The sequence below is a fragment of the Cuculus canorus genome, chromosome 15 (assembly GCF_017976375.1).
Source record: "Cuculus canorus isolate bCucCan1 chromosome 15, bCucCan1.pri, whole genome shotgun sequence".
NCBI lineage: Eukaryota > Metazoa > Chordata > Aves > Cuculiformes > Cuculidae > Cuculus > Cuculus canorus.
Genome location: NC_071415.1, coordinates 15,844,612 through 15,861,339, shown reverse-complemented (window position 1 = coordinate 15,861,339; position 16,728 = coordinate 15,844,612). Strand labels below are relative to the sequence as shown.

Sequence of the window (16,728 nt, the reverse complement as noted above, 5' to 3'; positions counted from 1 at the left end):
CCTGTCCCCACAGGCCTTCATGAACAGCCCCTCCCAGCTCTCCTGTAGCCCCTTCAGGTACTGGAATGTCACTCTAAGGTCTCCTCAGAGCCTTCTCTTCTCCAGCTGAACACCCCCAACTCTCAGCCTGTCCTCATGTGGGAGGTGCTCCAACCCTCTGAGCATCCTCGGAGCCTCCTCTGGACCCATTCCAACAGCTCCTTCTTACATTGGGGATTCCAGAACTGGACACAACACTCGAATGGTAGCACAGTTCTGCACAGAAAATCCTCAGGAAAAATCTTTGAATAAAGGAAATGGTCAGCAGCTCACTTAGAAATACTGTTCTCTCAGAGCCATACAGCTCCAACAGTTCAGAAACACGAATTAAGGGAACTGACACACACCTGGATTTCTAAACTATAACTTCACTCTCAAATATTCACATTTTACAATAAAGAGAACAGTAGTCAAGGTGTTTGTACACAAATAAAATACAAGTAATAATGCCTTAACACATTTAAAAAAAAATAGCCATCTGGCTTTCCCAGCGAGGGACAGCATCCTCGGTGACCTGACGGCTGCTGCTCCCCTCCTACTTCCAGTACTTTACAACAGGTTGTTTTCCCTCAACCATTTTGAGAAGTCATCCAGTGTTCAACTGCAGTTGCTATTTCAGAGCAAAATAAAAAACAAAGTCTCTTCTCTAGAAATATTTAGAAAACTGATTTCCAACCCATGCCATATTTTACTCTCCTATGTGCCATTTCCAAATACTGATGTGCGTCTCCTTTGCTTTGGTTTTAAACGAGAAGTGAGCTGGAAACACGTTAAAGCCACACCATTCTCTCCCCTCCTAATTCTTAAAGCATAATTCATAAAAACAGTACTAAGTTTTTAAGCAGAATCTCAGTTCTGATCACATTTTACACAAAATCCCTGAAAAAAAACGGGACTTCACATAATTTCCAGCTACCCTAAATTGTAGCAGCAATAAAGCACCCTACCACACATTTTTTGGGAAAAGTTTAGCACAGTACAAATCTGCCACATTTCCAGTCTTGGTAACTTTAAGGCCTGCCAGAATTAAACACTGGCTTATAGACAAAGACCATAAGCATCCATTACAGAGACCGCAGTGCCAGGACACCAGTCAGCTGCTCGGGTTTTGGTGCTACAGACAGTTTTGCTCTTATTTAGTGGTTCTGGGAGCTTCAGGAAGTAAAGTTCTTCTGGTTTTTCATGTTTTTTAAGGATGCCTTTGAGCTTCTGCTATCTTTCTGATTAGAAACTGCTTGTCACGACTCTCCTACAAAGACAGAATAAAAAGCACACTTTATATGAACAGAAGCACTACATGTTATCTACAAGCAGCTAATTTCTTTATTAGAAATAAATAGGTGCTCTCACTACGCTGTAATCTAACCAGTGCCTGACAATTTCAAGTTTACTATAGTCTTGACTTCATTTATCTCGTGTTAGGTCACACATTAACAGCTCTGCGTTGCATCTAGTAAAATCATCTCTCACATCTAAAAACTTAGAGCAATATAGGTGGATTTAAGCAAGACAACAGAGGAAGAAGGGGACACCACTTCTTAGAGGCACGTCCCCTGCATGTCTTGCCTGATGCAACAGGACCTTGCCACAGTTGCAGCTGATACCCAAGACAACTGATCAGACTGAAAAATGCGTTAGTGCTATGGTTATTTTTTATGTGCGGTTCTTCACTGCCTGGTCAAATACTAAGGATCCAGAAAACTACGCAAACTGTTGTTCCTCTGCATGCCCGATTACTAAAGCAACTCAGAACGCATCAGGAGTACAGAAAAGATAGTGGGTCAAATCTTACCATAACCAGTTGTTCCCTCAGCTGCTCAACCACCCGCTTGTGTGCTCCCGCCAAGGCAATAAAATAGACCATAACAAGGCTGCAAACAACAAACCAACATTATACGTTAGCATCATGCGAAACAGAATTAGTCAGAAACAGGCTGTTATGGGCTAAAGGAATTGTCAGTTAGTACCATCAATATACAGCTGGGGTAGGTTGGGCAGAGCTCTGCTCAAAAGCATCTGCTGAGACAGTTGTGCTGTCAGCACAACAGAGGACAGACTGTTATTTGGACAGCCGCACAGCCGCATTCAGATGTTACAGGTTGTGTCCTGGCAGCTCTTTCTAGACTGTCAGTTCCTCCTCTCCTCTCAATGTTTATATGGGGGTATTGCTCCTCAGAAATTAAGTTTAACGAAGTATCACTGGAGTAACCCTTTGCCCCCACTGGGGCTCCTAACTATGTTAAGCAGCCACAGGCTGGTATTGTAGCCATTCCTAATAGCACATGTCCCAGATGTGTGACCCAGATTACCCATGTGAAGAGCAGTAGCAAGAACTGGAGTGGCACAAATACCTATATAAATCACCTATTTTATTTTCAAATAATAAGCAGTAGGGTAGCAGAGCAAGTCATCCTCCACCTGTTACACAGGCTTTACGATGAAGTAAAAAAAAGAAAAAACAAACAAACTAACAAAAAAAGACTTGAGATTTCCTCTGTAGGCAACAGCAGGTTCAGTTCAGGAGAACACATAAACATGTCATGGAAAAAAAGGGCTGGGTTGAGTCTGAAATAAACTGCGCAGTTTCTTAAGCACAGAAGCTGTAGAAAGTATTGGGAAAGAAGGCTCCAAGATCTAAAACCAGTAGAGTTGAAATGGATTTTTTTTCATTTTAGTTTAACAAAGCAAAATAAAACTTTACTGCAAGAGTGACAGAACACAGAAGCAGAATGCCCAAAACCCAACTGGAAACTATTCCTGAGCACCTCCTCTACTCGACCGTGCTTTGAACAGAAGGGTTGGATTAGATAAGCTCCAGAGGTGATCTCCAGCCTTTTGTGATTCTCTACAGAATTTTATCTTACAGAATGACTGTTTTGGGGGCATTGTCTGATTTGTTTTTCTTTGGGGGTTTGTTTGGTTGGTTTGGGGCTTTTTTTTGTTGTTTTGGGTTTTTTTAAAGTGAAGGGCTTACAATACCAATCTGCAGAACAGTTCACAGCTAACACTTTTGAGAAAGACAGTTGTGGAATATGGGCATGTAAGAGGAAATGGAATAAAACTGATGAGTGAAAATAAATAGGAAAAGTCATAAAAGCTGAGGATTCATATTGGCTGTTGACTGCAGGTGGAAAATCTGGACTAAAAGCTGTTTGGTATCAGTTCGGTGAGGAAGGAGATGAACCACGCAGCTGCACTAAATCAGGTCTCCACAGTACTCACCAAATGACCATAAAAAAAGGCACGGCAAAGGCTTCTGATGTTATGCCATAAAGGACCTGCTGCAGACCTGCCGGAAACCCGAGTACTGTAGCTGGAACAACTGCCCATGAAGTGTTAAAATTCCTGAATGGCCCACACGCCTTGGAGGAGGGGATTCTGTCAAAGCAGCAGCACAGAAAGGAGATGCTACACCAAAATGTAAAGACAAAATAATCCAACAGAAATCTAGGATCATTTTGCCAATGGGGTAAAAGCGCCCTCTCTCTTTAGAACTGTAATTTTTGTTTATATGAACTAAGTAATAATTAAATTTATTATCCACGATATATTTTCTTCCAATTTATCATTCCAAACTTGTGTGTCTGTTTTAAAGGAACTGACAACCTTAGAGCAAATGTCAACTTCACAGAAGTTAAATTGTCACTTACTGTGCTATGCTGATTCCCAAAGGAATAAAAGCCAAGACGAGCCCAATCAACAGTACCACCAAGAAGAAAAAATTGGAACTCGATGCTCTGACAGGCCTAGATGCAGGTTTACATGTGTGTATCAAACTGATCTGAAGAGGGAAAGAGAGTGAGACTTTTACCAGTACATCTATAGATGTATGTCCAAGCATAATTTCCCCACCAGCAAAATTTTCCATACTCAAATACGCTACCACCTTCTACATAACCATCCTTCCTTTGATGTACATGGACTGAAAAGGGCTAAGACAAGAATGCTTTACTAAGACAAGAATGCTTTACGTTCCACTATAAGTCAGTGTCTCCTGTTTTGAGTAAGAATTTGATCCAGAGGGCCTCACACGCTTGCACAGAGTCAAACAACATCAGTTGTTTGGTGCATGAACCACGGCACAGCCTTTTAGCTTTGCTGTGTCACATCCTCACTGCATACATCTCTTCTTCTAAGAACTAAAATATGAGTAAGAATTTGTTGCACTGAAGCAGCTGTGTAGTCATAAAGCAAAGCTTCAGATAAGCAGAAATTAAATCTTGAACATCCAACTCTGCTCGGATTATCCATCTGGTTTACAAATTTTTAGCAGCTTGGCAAAATCTTGCCTTGGAGAAGCTCTGTTGCTAGCAAACCGATAATTGTACAGAAGCATGATAAACTAGTTACATAAGAAGATTTTACTTAACTCTCCCAGACAAATAATTGATGAGGTAGTTACTAAAATGTCTGTTTGCTTCATTTCAAAGCAAAACTCTACCTCCTCTTAAAAGCAAAAAACACACAGAAAATGTAATACCATTACCACATTTCCAGTATACCGCACATCCTTGGATGGTTTTAGGTTTTTTTTGTTTTATATCAACTGCATACCTATATTACAAAACCCACATAGATGTGTTCAATTTTGTTTCCCACACACCTTCATTACCTTTTTAATGTAAAAGATGATGAAGTATTTTATAGTTGCTATCGCAGGGAGAAGTGGTGAAAAGAAGGTTCCGATCCAGCAGATAGTCTGCCCATAAATGATTTCCAGGACATTGTCAGAAATTCCAAATTCCTGCAATCCACACCACTGAACTAGCTTGCAAGAGCAATGAGTAACTAACAACCTAAAATCAAAGAATATCATTAGTTCTAGTTATAGATCTTAGCTGAATTCTAACATATTTGGAACACACAGATATTTAGCACTGAAGCGTTAGATAGCATAGCAGAAAAATGTCTGAAGAAAAGAAAAAGACTCAAATATCAAAACTACGTGCCACCTGAAGAGAAAACAAGCGCTCAAATCACCAGAAATAAGTTTTATTTTAAGATTGGAAATACAGAAAATTAGTAACAGAAAAAAGAAAATGCGCTTTATAAGTAGTTTGCAAAAGTATGCTCAAAAGGCAGAGATACTTACTTTCTAGGAAAGTCCAAAAACAGGGTCACAGCAAATATTATAATAAAATCAAATATCATCAGCTTATACATTTCTTGCCCAACTTGAGACTCCCAACACTATAAAAACAAGTCAAGAAAATCAACATTAGGAGTCTAAATAACAAGTGAAAATATGAACCCGCTAGTCACTAAAGCAACAAAACTCTCAGTAAGTTAATGCCATAAAGTTCAAGCGGTATTACCGCCCACTTCTAAAGTATTTAAGTGTTTCAGAGCTTCTGTATCAAGCCGTTTGTTTGGTTTGTTGGGTTTTGCTTGGTTTTGTTTGCTGTTTTGGGTTTTAATTGAGGAAAGACTATTTGTCTCACTGGAGTGAGAGGTGGTTAACAAAACTGTCTGCAAAACGCCACTACTGCAAACAATCCTCACGGTAGTCCGAAAGTCTATCCTAAATGATTGTCTGCCACTGGACTAATTCTAATCAGAGTTTCAGAAAAACAAAAGTTATATGTAAGAACTGTACTGGTTTGCACTGAGCAGTAAGAATCAGCACCAGGTATAATGGGAACAACAACTCCAGGTCTGATTCCAAACACCTCTAGACAAGCAGGTCTCATGGAAAACAAATCTCTTCTCACTAGTTCAGACGATTAAAGACCAAGATAAATCTGCTTACAGGATAGAGTTCGTAATTGTACCCACAGGCTTTACACTCGACAGTGGCACAGTAGGAGATCTGACTCCACAGCGAGAACAAGAGAACACCAATATTGGCCAACCGCACGAAGACACACCTGGAAGAAACGCAAAACCCAATACCAAACCTGACAAAAAAAAAAGAGCCTTTCTAACACCTGTCTCAATTTGCACAGGAGTCCAAGAAAGGTTCAAAACACAAAAGGAATGTACAGAGCTTTAATGGAACGACCAGCTAGATAACAAATGCATTTCTTTTCTAGTAGCAATTTAAATTGCTTTTCCAACTTCCCTGCTTCAGGCTACAGTCCTGTGTTTCTTTTCCCAGTACTGTTCCTAGATCAGCCATTTTATTTGCAGATCTTGACCCTGCAATGGGCTACAATTCTCTCAAGTACGATTTGAGAAGTCAGATGACAACTCTGTGCTGCATATCCCTCTCGGGTGGCTTCAGGCTTTCAGAGGCACTCAGCCAAACTGCAAATACAAAGCATGGGGAGCTTGACAGAGTTTGGATGCTCCAACCCAGATCTTACTGCTTTAGGCTGCCAAACATTAGTTCTTCACACTCTCACACTTCAAAACCTTTAATTTCTGCCTTGACCAAAGCCTTGCTTCAGCTCTGCTGTACAGACACATTTGATCATTCAAGGAACTGTTGCACATAAAGTGGTGTGAACGCACAGCTCTCCAGCAACAACTTCCCTACCATTTATTCCAGTGGTTGAAGATGTCCAGATCATATAACTGAGCAGCACCGAGAGAAACTTAGACACTGAAATGATTGCACTGTACCGTCATCAAAGCAGGAGATTGTTTCCAGATTTAAAATTTGTTTCCAACTAAACAAAAGTTAAACAATTCCTGTGTGGTTTCTAGTGCCCCAGTCCTCCAGTGCAGAGTTCAACCTCTCTGCTTCTTCACATCTGAAGGCTTACAATAGTTCCAACCTAACAAGAACAAGCTGTTGCAACATTCAAGGCCGCAATAAAAATGTCTTTACCTCATCAATGTCAGCCTAATTTCAAAGGCCGGTGAATAATCTTCAAATCTGATCAGAAATGAGAAGATCTGAGGAGCAACGAAGTTGGCCAATGTGATCACAATGGAAGGCAAATACTGCACCAGGAGATTAGCCTGGAAGTTCATACTGCTGATATCCTATACAAGAAGGGATAAGAGAAAGATAATAGAGGAACACACCTTCCTAATATCATGCTCTCTCCAGCTACACAGCAGCTTCTCTAGTCCAGGATTCAGGTAGCATCTTTTACTGTCTTCACCTCCACATATATTTGGATCTTCAAGCTTGATCACTGCTATCTATCTCCTCAGTTTGCTGCTACACACCCTTGCTTTCTCCTGCTCCCCTCAGCAGTAACTCGCCCCACCTCCAGGTATGAGTATTTTAGTGCTTCCCCAAAGCTCTAGTTTGAAGAGGCTCATCTCCCCAAGGCTCATGCCTGACTATGTTGTCTAACCCAGCACTAACGCTACCAGCTTTTACACCTATGCCAAAGCACAGACACTTTTTCCAAGTTCTTCTCAGAGATGCCAAGCAGCTCCCCTGACTTTCCCACCATCTTAACAAGCCCTTCTACCTACTCATTTAGGCAAGGTCAAGATATCAACCCTTATACACGAAGACTACAGCAGGTGAAGCTGTTTTTCCAAGTTGTTTAGTGCTGCATTATCCTCTTTCTCTGCCTTCAAACAACAGCTCTGACACAAACACTCCTGTAGTCCTTGTTTCCTGCCTCTCTCTGAAATCCTGTCAGTTCACAGAAGTTCAAAGTTAGGTCCACCATAAGCACAACTTTCACCATACACATCCAGTGACCATCACATCAGCAACGAACAGAGGAGAGAGAAAAAGTGCAGTCCCCATTCATATCAGGCTATTTCAACCCCAGGGTCCTACAGGGAAGTCAATTCCTGCTGTGAAACTGTTGTCTGCTCTTGCTGTTCTGCCTTTGAACTGCTCTCCCCATCTGCTTGTCCTGCGAGGGGCGAAAAGCCCCATTTAACCTAATTCTTTCCACCACTGATGCAATAATTTTGTCTTTTGCAAAGCACTCCCTGCTCAAAGTCTTCCTGTTTCCCCACACTGCTGTAACTCAAGCCACAATATAGATCACAATCTTTACTCTCCCCTTCCCTTCCTGTTCATTTTTGCAGTTGAACAGTGAACTACATCAAGAAAACGATCACAATGAAATTTATTTCAAGCAGATCAGTTCCCTCAGCCAGTTTACTGCCCAGACACACGAGTCTTGTGGTAGCTGATCACCGTGAGGTGAGAACAGTCTCATGGGAAGGGAAGTGAGGGATGCTTTTCTTGTCATCAGCCCCACAGCAGATGACACCAGAGGCTCTGTATCAAAGGGAAACAGCACTGGTTTTACTTTTACAAATGCTTCTTGATGCTTCTTGCTCTCCTCTACTAAAAAGAAAAAATCTAGGTCTGTGAAATGCACTTGCAGATCTCTTGCATAAAAGGTGCTATATTAAGATCCTTGACTCTTTCACAATAGTTCCTCTTGCTGTAATCATCACCCCCGACTGAATCCATCCTAATGTCATCTCCGATACTTACATTGGAGTTTTCTTGAGAGAAGACAGTTGCTCTATAGATAGAGTAGAAACATCCTGACAAAACTGCAATAACAATAATATTTATAAATATTCTCAGGGAGTAGATGCGTAGCTTTTCTTTCATTGTCCTGTCAGCTATTTTTTGCTTCATTCTTTCTTCTTCCAAGTCTGTCTACAAACAAAAGAAAAAGGATGTGTAGTTTTCTGGTAAACAGAAAAACTCAGTGTAATTTGTGAAATCTGTAATTACTGCTTTGTGCTTTGAAGTGGAAGTATCTTTTTAAAGGTAATTGTTTCACTACACAAGTCTCTGCTTCTAGTGTACAGAGAGGAAAAAAAAAAAACCAAACAAAAAAGAGCGTTTCCAACTCTCTTTTCAGACAACTTTATGATTTGGGAAATCTATTACCTGCATCAGCATTTCCTATGTGCATGTGTGTCGAAAGCCAACTGGTGAGAAACTTTCAGCATCTTCTTTCTGCAACAATGCTCTCAACTCGCATGAAGAGTACCATCTGAATTTCATCCCTCCCCAAACTTCTGCCTACCGCTTCTCAGACTTATAAACCAGTACACTCAAACTGATTCCCAACAGCACAGTTTTGCCTACATCTGGGATAGGTCTTCCTGTTGGATTATGTAGAAACTAACTCAGGAAGCAGGACTGGAATGTGAGGAAAAGGCAGATAAGACAAGAGCTAATAGCTTGGCTTCAATTCCCAGAGGATGGGAGAAGGACCATCAACCTCAGTGCCAATTCTTCTGACGTCTCACCACAACTCTAGCTACCTAGAAAGCATGCAAGAGGAAGTGGGTTATCCTACTCTCAATGTAAACTAATCCTTCATATGTTTATTCCATTATCTGCAGAGTTACATATGTTCTTTTTTTTTTTTCAGCCATCTAAGCTATAAGAAATAACAATCACAGAAAAATGAAAGTTACTCACTTGGAGCTCATATTGCAAGCTGCGATGTTTTAGCCGTGCTGCATTTGGATCTGTAATGCAGAAGTCCCAGCCTGCAAAGACTTTGTTACAGTAACTCTGAAACTGATCTTCATCATGCACCAAGTTCTGCTTAAATCCTTCCACAGATCTAGGGAAAAATATAACTTTACTTCATTAATGAAAAGGCATATATTATCCACAGAAAACGAAACAAAAACACTCACCTAAAGCAGCCTGACTCCTCAAGGATGAAATGCAATGAAACTACACTACATCCCCCCCCTCTATGAGCAAAAAGACACATTTGCTTCATATCAGCAAGTTTCCAGGAAGCTTTCATTACGAGATGTGCAGCAAAGTCAGCCGAAGCCATGACCGCCACAGGTTTCCTCCCTCTGCACTCAGCCACAGTCATACCTTCTCACACCATTCAGTGCTGCTCTGACACTGCCAAGAGCTGGCACAGGAAACAGAGATGGTAAAAAACCCAAAAGCAAACAAGAAAAAAAACCCCTAAATAAAATCCTCCAACAGCAACTGTACACTCAAGGGTCTTTTATATGTATGTGTACATATGAAAACCTAATACTTCAACTTTATTTATTTATTTCACTGCCTCAGTTTCCCAAAGACAGACAAAGGCCATTGTGGCACAGCATCCTCAAGCAAAAGATTCTCTGTTTCCATACAAAACAGTTCCAGAATGCAGCATGTTCCCTACAAGGAAGAATGCAATGTAAAACTGTGCAATAAACAGCAGTAAATAAACTATACTAACATCTTTACCTTTTTATTATCCAGAGGAGACTTAATGCAAGGTAGGCAAACGTAGCCAGCAGATAGGCTAGTGGCAAGTTGTACCTCAGGATACTGAGCCACGCATCATCTATTGTGTAATAGCCATAAAACAAACTTGTCACTTCAAGGAACCCCTGTGAAAACATGAAGTTTAAATAGATTTTCTAACAGCAGCAGCAACTGCCTCGTTAACTCCAACCTGGTATTAAGCAATCATTCTGTAAATTTAAAACTACTGTTGGGGCCCCCCGGCAAGCTACAACAGTCTGTAGCTTCTAAACACCGCCGCTGCCTCTACTGAACTGTGACGCAGACACCAAGTGCTTAAAAATCCCCCCCCTCTCTAATCAAAGAGCTCTAAGACACAGACACTGAGACCCTACACAGAGAGCACAATAGGCAGTGTGCTCCAGAACACGTCATGTTTGGCAGCTGGGGAGCAGAGGTGCAGGCTGCAGCACGTGGCCAACCAGGCCCTGCAGACGCTCACTGAAAGTCCGCTTGAAGACCCTTCTCCTCCTCCCAGATGAAGGATAAAGGCTAATTTTACTTCAGCAATGCATATGACTTATCATTTTTCAAAATTATCAAAGCTTCATTCCCCAAGTAAAATGTTTTCACATTTTACACGTTGTGTGAGACAGAGATAATTAGTTAAAAAAAAAAATCTAATTACTTACTGTGCCACTGAGCAAATCTTTGAGGTAAGTATAGAAGTAAACCAGTCCCTTATTACCACTAGGGTTATAAACTGTGCAGTGAGGGTCTGTCAAAAGAAAGGCAGGAAAAGGCACTTAAATGGTAACGCCCACTGAACTGCAAGATCATGATTACTCAAACATTACAAGTTGTAATAGTAAAAAAAAAAAGCATTTCTTTATCCTGGGAGGTAGAGGAGAAGCTGAGGGAAAGGGGGACTCTTACAAATAACAGCAGTACGTAGAGGAGATGTTTACCTATGTTCTTTGGAGGAATTTTAGCAAAGCTGCTGTTGAATACTCCATATTTAGAAATGATACTGGGAAGGGTAACAAAACTGAACATCAGGAGAAAAATTATAAAATTCAGCAGGACCAGAAAACGCAGGAAGGAGAAGTAGGACTGGATACCAGTACCAAATTTCCCTGGGAATAAGAGAAACATATGTAAATAATTAAGGTGATAAAATCACTGAAAATAGAGAATGAAATTATCATCTCGGTTACATTGAGTTAACTGATGAAACACTACTAAAGGTAGTTTTAACTACAGCAGGCTGTTAGTGATATATCTGAAATGGAAATATGACTTTTTAATAGTTTTCTCCAGTATATTTCCTTCTACCCCATCATGAATTTTACATCAGTAATAACAAAGGAAGAAGATAACTTCTTAAACATACACAGTTACATCTGAAAGCACACCCACACATTTCAGTACTAATAGCAGAAGCGACTTAAAAGAGAAGAAATTTCCGTAAGACAGTAAATACCTTCTATGCTGTGAATATCATGTCGCCAAAGCTCCAGGTAAGATGACAACTCCTTCACCTCATTGAGGCATTTTTTCAGTGATTTACTGCTAGCACTTTTCCACTGTTTCCATCCAGATAAAGATTTTATATCAGCCTGCTGATAGTCCCTATGAATCAAGAAATACAGTTACTGAGCATAACAAATACTTCCTCACCGCATGTAACGGGGTCTAGCACAAAGAAGCCTGCTTGCAGCCTTCAGAGGGATAGCACAGTGTTAAAAGTCGCAGTAACATATGCTGGCTGTCCCCATCCGTTCCTCCTGGTAACCATGACATCAAGTTAATTCAAACATAGCTAGTTCTCTCACAGGAAACCCTTGCCTCCCTTGGAGAAAAAAAAAAAAATAATCCAATTGACAATAGAACACAACAGATAACACAGAAAAAATACGTAGCTGAACTTCCCGGTGGGATCTCATGGAAGTTGCAGTCAATAATTTCATATTTACATACGGCTGGGAAAGGAAGAAAAGTCTTTTCTCAAGACTTCCGACCACAGCATCTTCACCAAGAGGCTCGTTAAAAGAGGAGAGCTAAGTATTTTAGAAGACGTTTTTATGTTATAAATGCAGCTGTTGAAAATAGAAGAACATTCTTTTTCTTGTAGAAAATTCACAGATCTCAAAATCAGAATGAAATGTCAAAATACATTGGGGGGAGTAAAAAAAAAAATAAAGAGACCTAAGTATTTCATTTGGGTGTTATAATTTTAACTTCTATAACACATTCCAGTACAACACAGAAAACAAATGTTACTAGAATTATTCATTTGTAATTATTCAAGGTTTATAGCATTTTGAAAAATTTGCTGGAAAGTGCGAACTCAATAAATTTGAGGAAGTAGCTCTTTGACAATGTGTGTGGGGGTTACTGTTCTAATAAGAGGCAAATGAACACCAAGGATGTGCCACAACTGCCCATAATTTTTAATCATTTCTTACTTATAGCTTTCCATACCATGTGAATACTCTTGCATTTTAAAAATTGCTGGATGGCCAGCCACAGCGTCAAGTAGAATTCTGAGTGGCTCAGAGTTTACATTCCATTTTTTTCTTTCAAGAAAGCTTAAAAACAGACAAAACTCCCCTGAAACATAGCTTGAGGATTGATCTGTATGCACCAAATTCTGCTCCAGCTTCTGATGCCACTGAAGAAGGGCAGCAGTTAAGTACCCACAAGGACACCTGTACTAGAGTAGAAGCCAAAGGCTTCAATTTTAAAAGACTTTTGTGTGTGACCCTACTTAAGTGCATAAAAGACTCACTGCTACACCATGCCATGTGTGCTCTATGTTCAGAAAGTTTCCATATCCCCCTCAGCTGGAAGTAAAATTAGCATTTTCGGCAGGAAGCCAAATTAAACCCTATATGCAACTCTCAGGCAGCAGATGACCTCATCTTCAAGTGCAAATACCGCTACTCTCAGAAGGTTTTCTTTTGTGGAAACTACAGGCTGCAGCATGCGGTGTTTTAAGCAGACACTTGGGAGAGCTATCTGGCCCATGTTTGGTCTGCGTTTCAAACAGAGGCGTGGGCTGCACATTCATCTGTATTACAGAAGTTGAGTGTTCAGCTTTCAGAACACTTATATCAAGCATTTTGTGTTGGCAGCTGCTGCACAATACACACAGATTACTGACCTGTAAAAGTGCCAAAAAGCCCCACCAGAATCCTTCAGCACTAAAACGTGTCAACAAGCTTGGAACAGCCCAACTCCATTCCTAACGTGCACCGCAGCCACAGGACTGCGGTTCTTTTTCCCTGAAGAACTGAGCTTTAGAAACCCAACTTCAAATAAAAATTCAATGTATTGAGCACTTTCCTTTACTACGACTTAAATTGACTACTTATTGTAGGCAGGCTGCAGGGTTAAACAACTCCAGGGTCAGACTGTGCCCGTTCCCACCGCGAGGATCTCTTGTTCTCTGTGCAGCACCAGGCATTAACTGTACTTTCACCTCTGTCCCGGTTCATAACTGCAACTACAAAGTAGTTTAAAGGTGTAGCTGTTCCCTGGCAATGAAAAATCACATTCTGTATCCTCTACAGCCTGGCAGTAAGACGTGAGACAACACGCAGGAAAACACAGGCGGGACAAAACACGCTCTTTGCAATCCCTCCCTGCTGGGGTTACCACCAGAGGGGCAGAAACCGCTTAGAGCACACAGCAAAGAGCCCTTTAAAAAGGGGTACGGGAAAGAAAAAGAAAGAGGAAATGGTTCTGCAAAGCTTCTTTCCACCTGTGTTGAGCCATACCAGAAAGGGCACGAAGTATTTTGGAAGAGCTGCTGCGAAGCCTCAAGCTCAGCAGCACCGGGTGGCAGAAGGGGGTTATCAGCCGGTGGCAGAGAACAGACACCCCACGGTGACCCTAAACAGCACAAACCCCCGAGGCAGGAATAAAATGGAAGCTCGAGAGCCAGGCGCTCGGCCCTTCCCCGCGCAGGTCCGCTCCCCTCGGGCCAGGCAGCGCCGGGAGCCGCGGGGCGAAACCGAGACAAACCCAACGCCGCTCCCGCCTGCGCCGCCCCTAGGGAAAGGTGATTCTTTTAGAACGAGAAAGGAATAAAAGGCGTAAGGGTTTACCTGAATCTCCTCTTGTCCGCGATGCTCAAGGGCAGCTCCCTGGCGGGGCGAGCCGCCCCCGCGCCGCCCCCCGGCGCCCGGCTCTGGTCGGCGGCCGCTCGCACGTCCCGGGGGCCGCGGCGCCGCAGGGCCGAGCGGTAACTGGGCAGCTGCTGCAGGAACCCCGCCGAGAGCTCTGGGGGAACGGGAGCTGAGGGGCGGCCGAGACCGGGGGAGAGACAGGGGGAGACGGGGAGAGGGAGACGGGGCTGTGGGGGGAGATGGGGAGAGAGAGGGGAGATGGGGAGAGAGAGGGGAGATGGGGAGAGGGGGAGAGATGGGGGACAGAGGGGAGATGGGGAGAGAGAGAGGGGAGATGGGGAGAGAGAGGGGAGATGGGGAGAGAGGGAGAGAGGGGAAACGGGGAGGGGAGACGAGGCAGAGGGGAGGCAGCGCAGGGGCTGAGGTGGGCGCAGCGCCGCTCCCCGCACCTGCCGCTCCCGCCTCGCCCGTGCTCTTACCGCTGCCCGGCGGCTCGGTGACCCCGAGCCCGCTCATGCCTCCCCGCACCGGTGTTGCTGGTGCTGCCGGTGCCGCCGTTTCCGGCCGGTGCGGAGCTGCGGAGGCTCCACGGGGCGCCCGACGGCAGGCGGCGCTCGGGGCTGCGGCGGGCAGGGAGCGGGCCGGGCCGTATCCTTCACTGGCGGGTCCGAAAGGGGAGGGTCAGGGGTGCACGGGGCTCTGAACAACCGCACGAGTTAGTGATAGAGTCATGGAATGGTTTGGGTTGGAAGATCATTTAGTTCCAACCCTCTGCCACGGGCAGGGACACCTCCCACTGGATCAGGGGCTCCAAGGCCCATCCAACCTGGCCTGGAACCCCTCCAGGGATGGGGCAGCCACAGCTTCCCTGGGCAGCCTGGGCCAGGGCCTCACCGCCCTCAGCGTGAGGAAATTCCTCCTCATGTCTGGACAAAATCTGCCCCTTTCCAGTTTATCCCCATTGCCTCTGGTCCTGTCCCCACAGGCCTTTATGAACAGCCCCTCCCAGCTCTCCTGTAGCCCCTTCAGGCACTGGAAGGTCACTCTTAAGGTCTCTGTGGAGCCTTCTCTTCTCCAGCTGAACACCCCCAACTCTCTCAGCCTGTCCTTGGATGGGAGGTGCTCCAACCCTCTGAGCATCCTTGGAGCCTCCTCTGTGCCCATTCCAACAGCTCTGTACCCTTTTTACACTGAAGATTACAGAACTGGACACAATACTCCAGATGAGGCCTCACAAGAGAGGAATAGAGGGGCAGAATCCCCTCCCTCCCTGCTGGCTGCGCTGCTTTGGATGCAGCCCAGGACACTGTTGGTTTCTGGGCTGCGAGCGCTCATTGCCGGCTTATGTCGATCTTCTCATCAACCATCAACCCCAAGTCCTTCTTCGCACGGCTGCTCTCAATCACATCATCCCCCATCATGTACTGAAACCAGGGATTGCCCCAACCCAGCTGTAGGACCCTGCACTTGGCCTTGCTGAACCTCATGAGGTTCACACAAGCCCACTTCTCCAGCTTGTCCTGCAGGGGGTTTGGACCAGGTGACCTGTACAGGCCCCTTCCAACTTAAAGCAATCTACGGTCTGTTATCTGGGAGATCAGAGTCTTTTTATTTCTTTTATCCAGGTCTTTCCTCAAAAAATACCATGGTGAAACACAGTAGGCTGTAAACACGCCTGGCAGACCCCCCTCTCCGTTTGGCTGAGCACCACACACCGAGTCCTGGGGCATTCTGACTGCCCAGGCCTCCCACAGATGTTTGGCTCAGAAGTAGGCTTTGTTTTGATGTCTCCTGTTGCTATCAAAAGTCTACGTGTGTGTTGGGTGCCATAAAAACTTGTAAACCCTGCTATTTAGTCAGCATCCGTTAGGGCGCGGGCCCAGACTCCGTGGCATGTTCTGAGTGATTGGATCCAGTGACATGGGCTCCGGTGGGATCAACACAGCTTTACCCTTGGATGTGAAAACAGTATGAAGTGGAGCAAGCAGAGTCAGTAGATTCTTGGATCTGGTTTTCCATCTGACAGTGGGGGTGTGTCTTGTGTTAAATTGTAGTGAACATCCCTGAGGGACTTCTTTCTTGGAATAATTATTTCTTTTAGTGTGAAAATAACAGCACATGTGATGAAAAAGAAAATGAAACCACCCATAATTTCAACACTATTACATTGCGGGGCGGGGAGGGGGGAGGAGAAGGCATTTCTAGCAGTTCTTGCTGTATTCTACTCATGGTTAAATCGATAACCAGATTTTTCTGAACATTCATCATCCACTTTCTGCAGTACTTCTAAAATTAGGTCATTGTTAGGTTCCAGGATGCTGAATCAGGTATAAACGAGCACATTCCTTAACTTGTCATCAGCTCAGGTATGAGATTTCAAATTGCTTTATTAGCAATAAGAATCTATGTGAACAATCAGTTTTCATAATAAAACCATAAAAAGTTATAGATAAAAAC

At 43.5% G+C, this 16,728-nt stretch overlaps 1 protein-coding gene across 2 annotated transcripts; it reads right to left on the bottom strand.

Annotated features, from left to right (window-relative positions):
* Positions 1–1,079: 1,079 nt before the first annotated feature.
* On the bottom strand, positions 1,080–14,939 carry TMC7 (transmembrane channel like 7). 2 transcript variants are annotated; one of them, XM_054080795.1, is made up of 16 exons: positions 14,751–14,939; positions 14,251–14,425; positions 11,622–11,770; positions 11,107–11,274; positions 10,831–10,916; positions 10,139–10,284; positions 9,353–9,500; positions 8,405–8,575; positions 6,812–6,969; positions 5,789–5,906; positions 5,132–5,229; positions 4,652–4,835; positions 3,690–3,820; positions 3,262–3,417; positions 1,832–1,910; positions 1,080–1,288 (listed from the first exon to the last, which is right to left on the bottom strand). In XM_054080795.1, exons 1-16 carry the CDS (start codon positions 14,785–14,787, stop codon positions 1,229–1,231), a joined length of 2,064 nt encoding a protein of 687 aa, XP_053936770.1. In that variant the 5' UTR covers positions 14,788–14,939; the 3' UTR covers positions 1,080–1,228. The 2 variants fall into 2 exon arrangements, with proteins under 2 accessions (XP_053936770.1, XP_053936771.1); XM_054080796.1 differs by lacking the exons at positions 10,139–10,284; positions 10,831–10,916; positions 11,107–11,274; ... (1 more) ...; positions 14,251–14,425; positions 14,751–14,939 and having other exon boundaries at positions 8,405–8,571; positions 9,353–9,488.
* Positions 14,940–16,728: the final 1,789 nt, after the last annotated feature.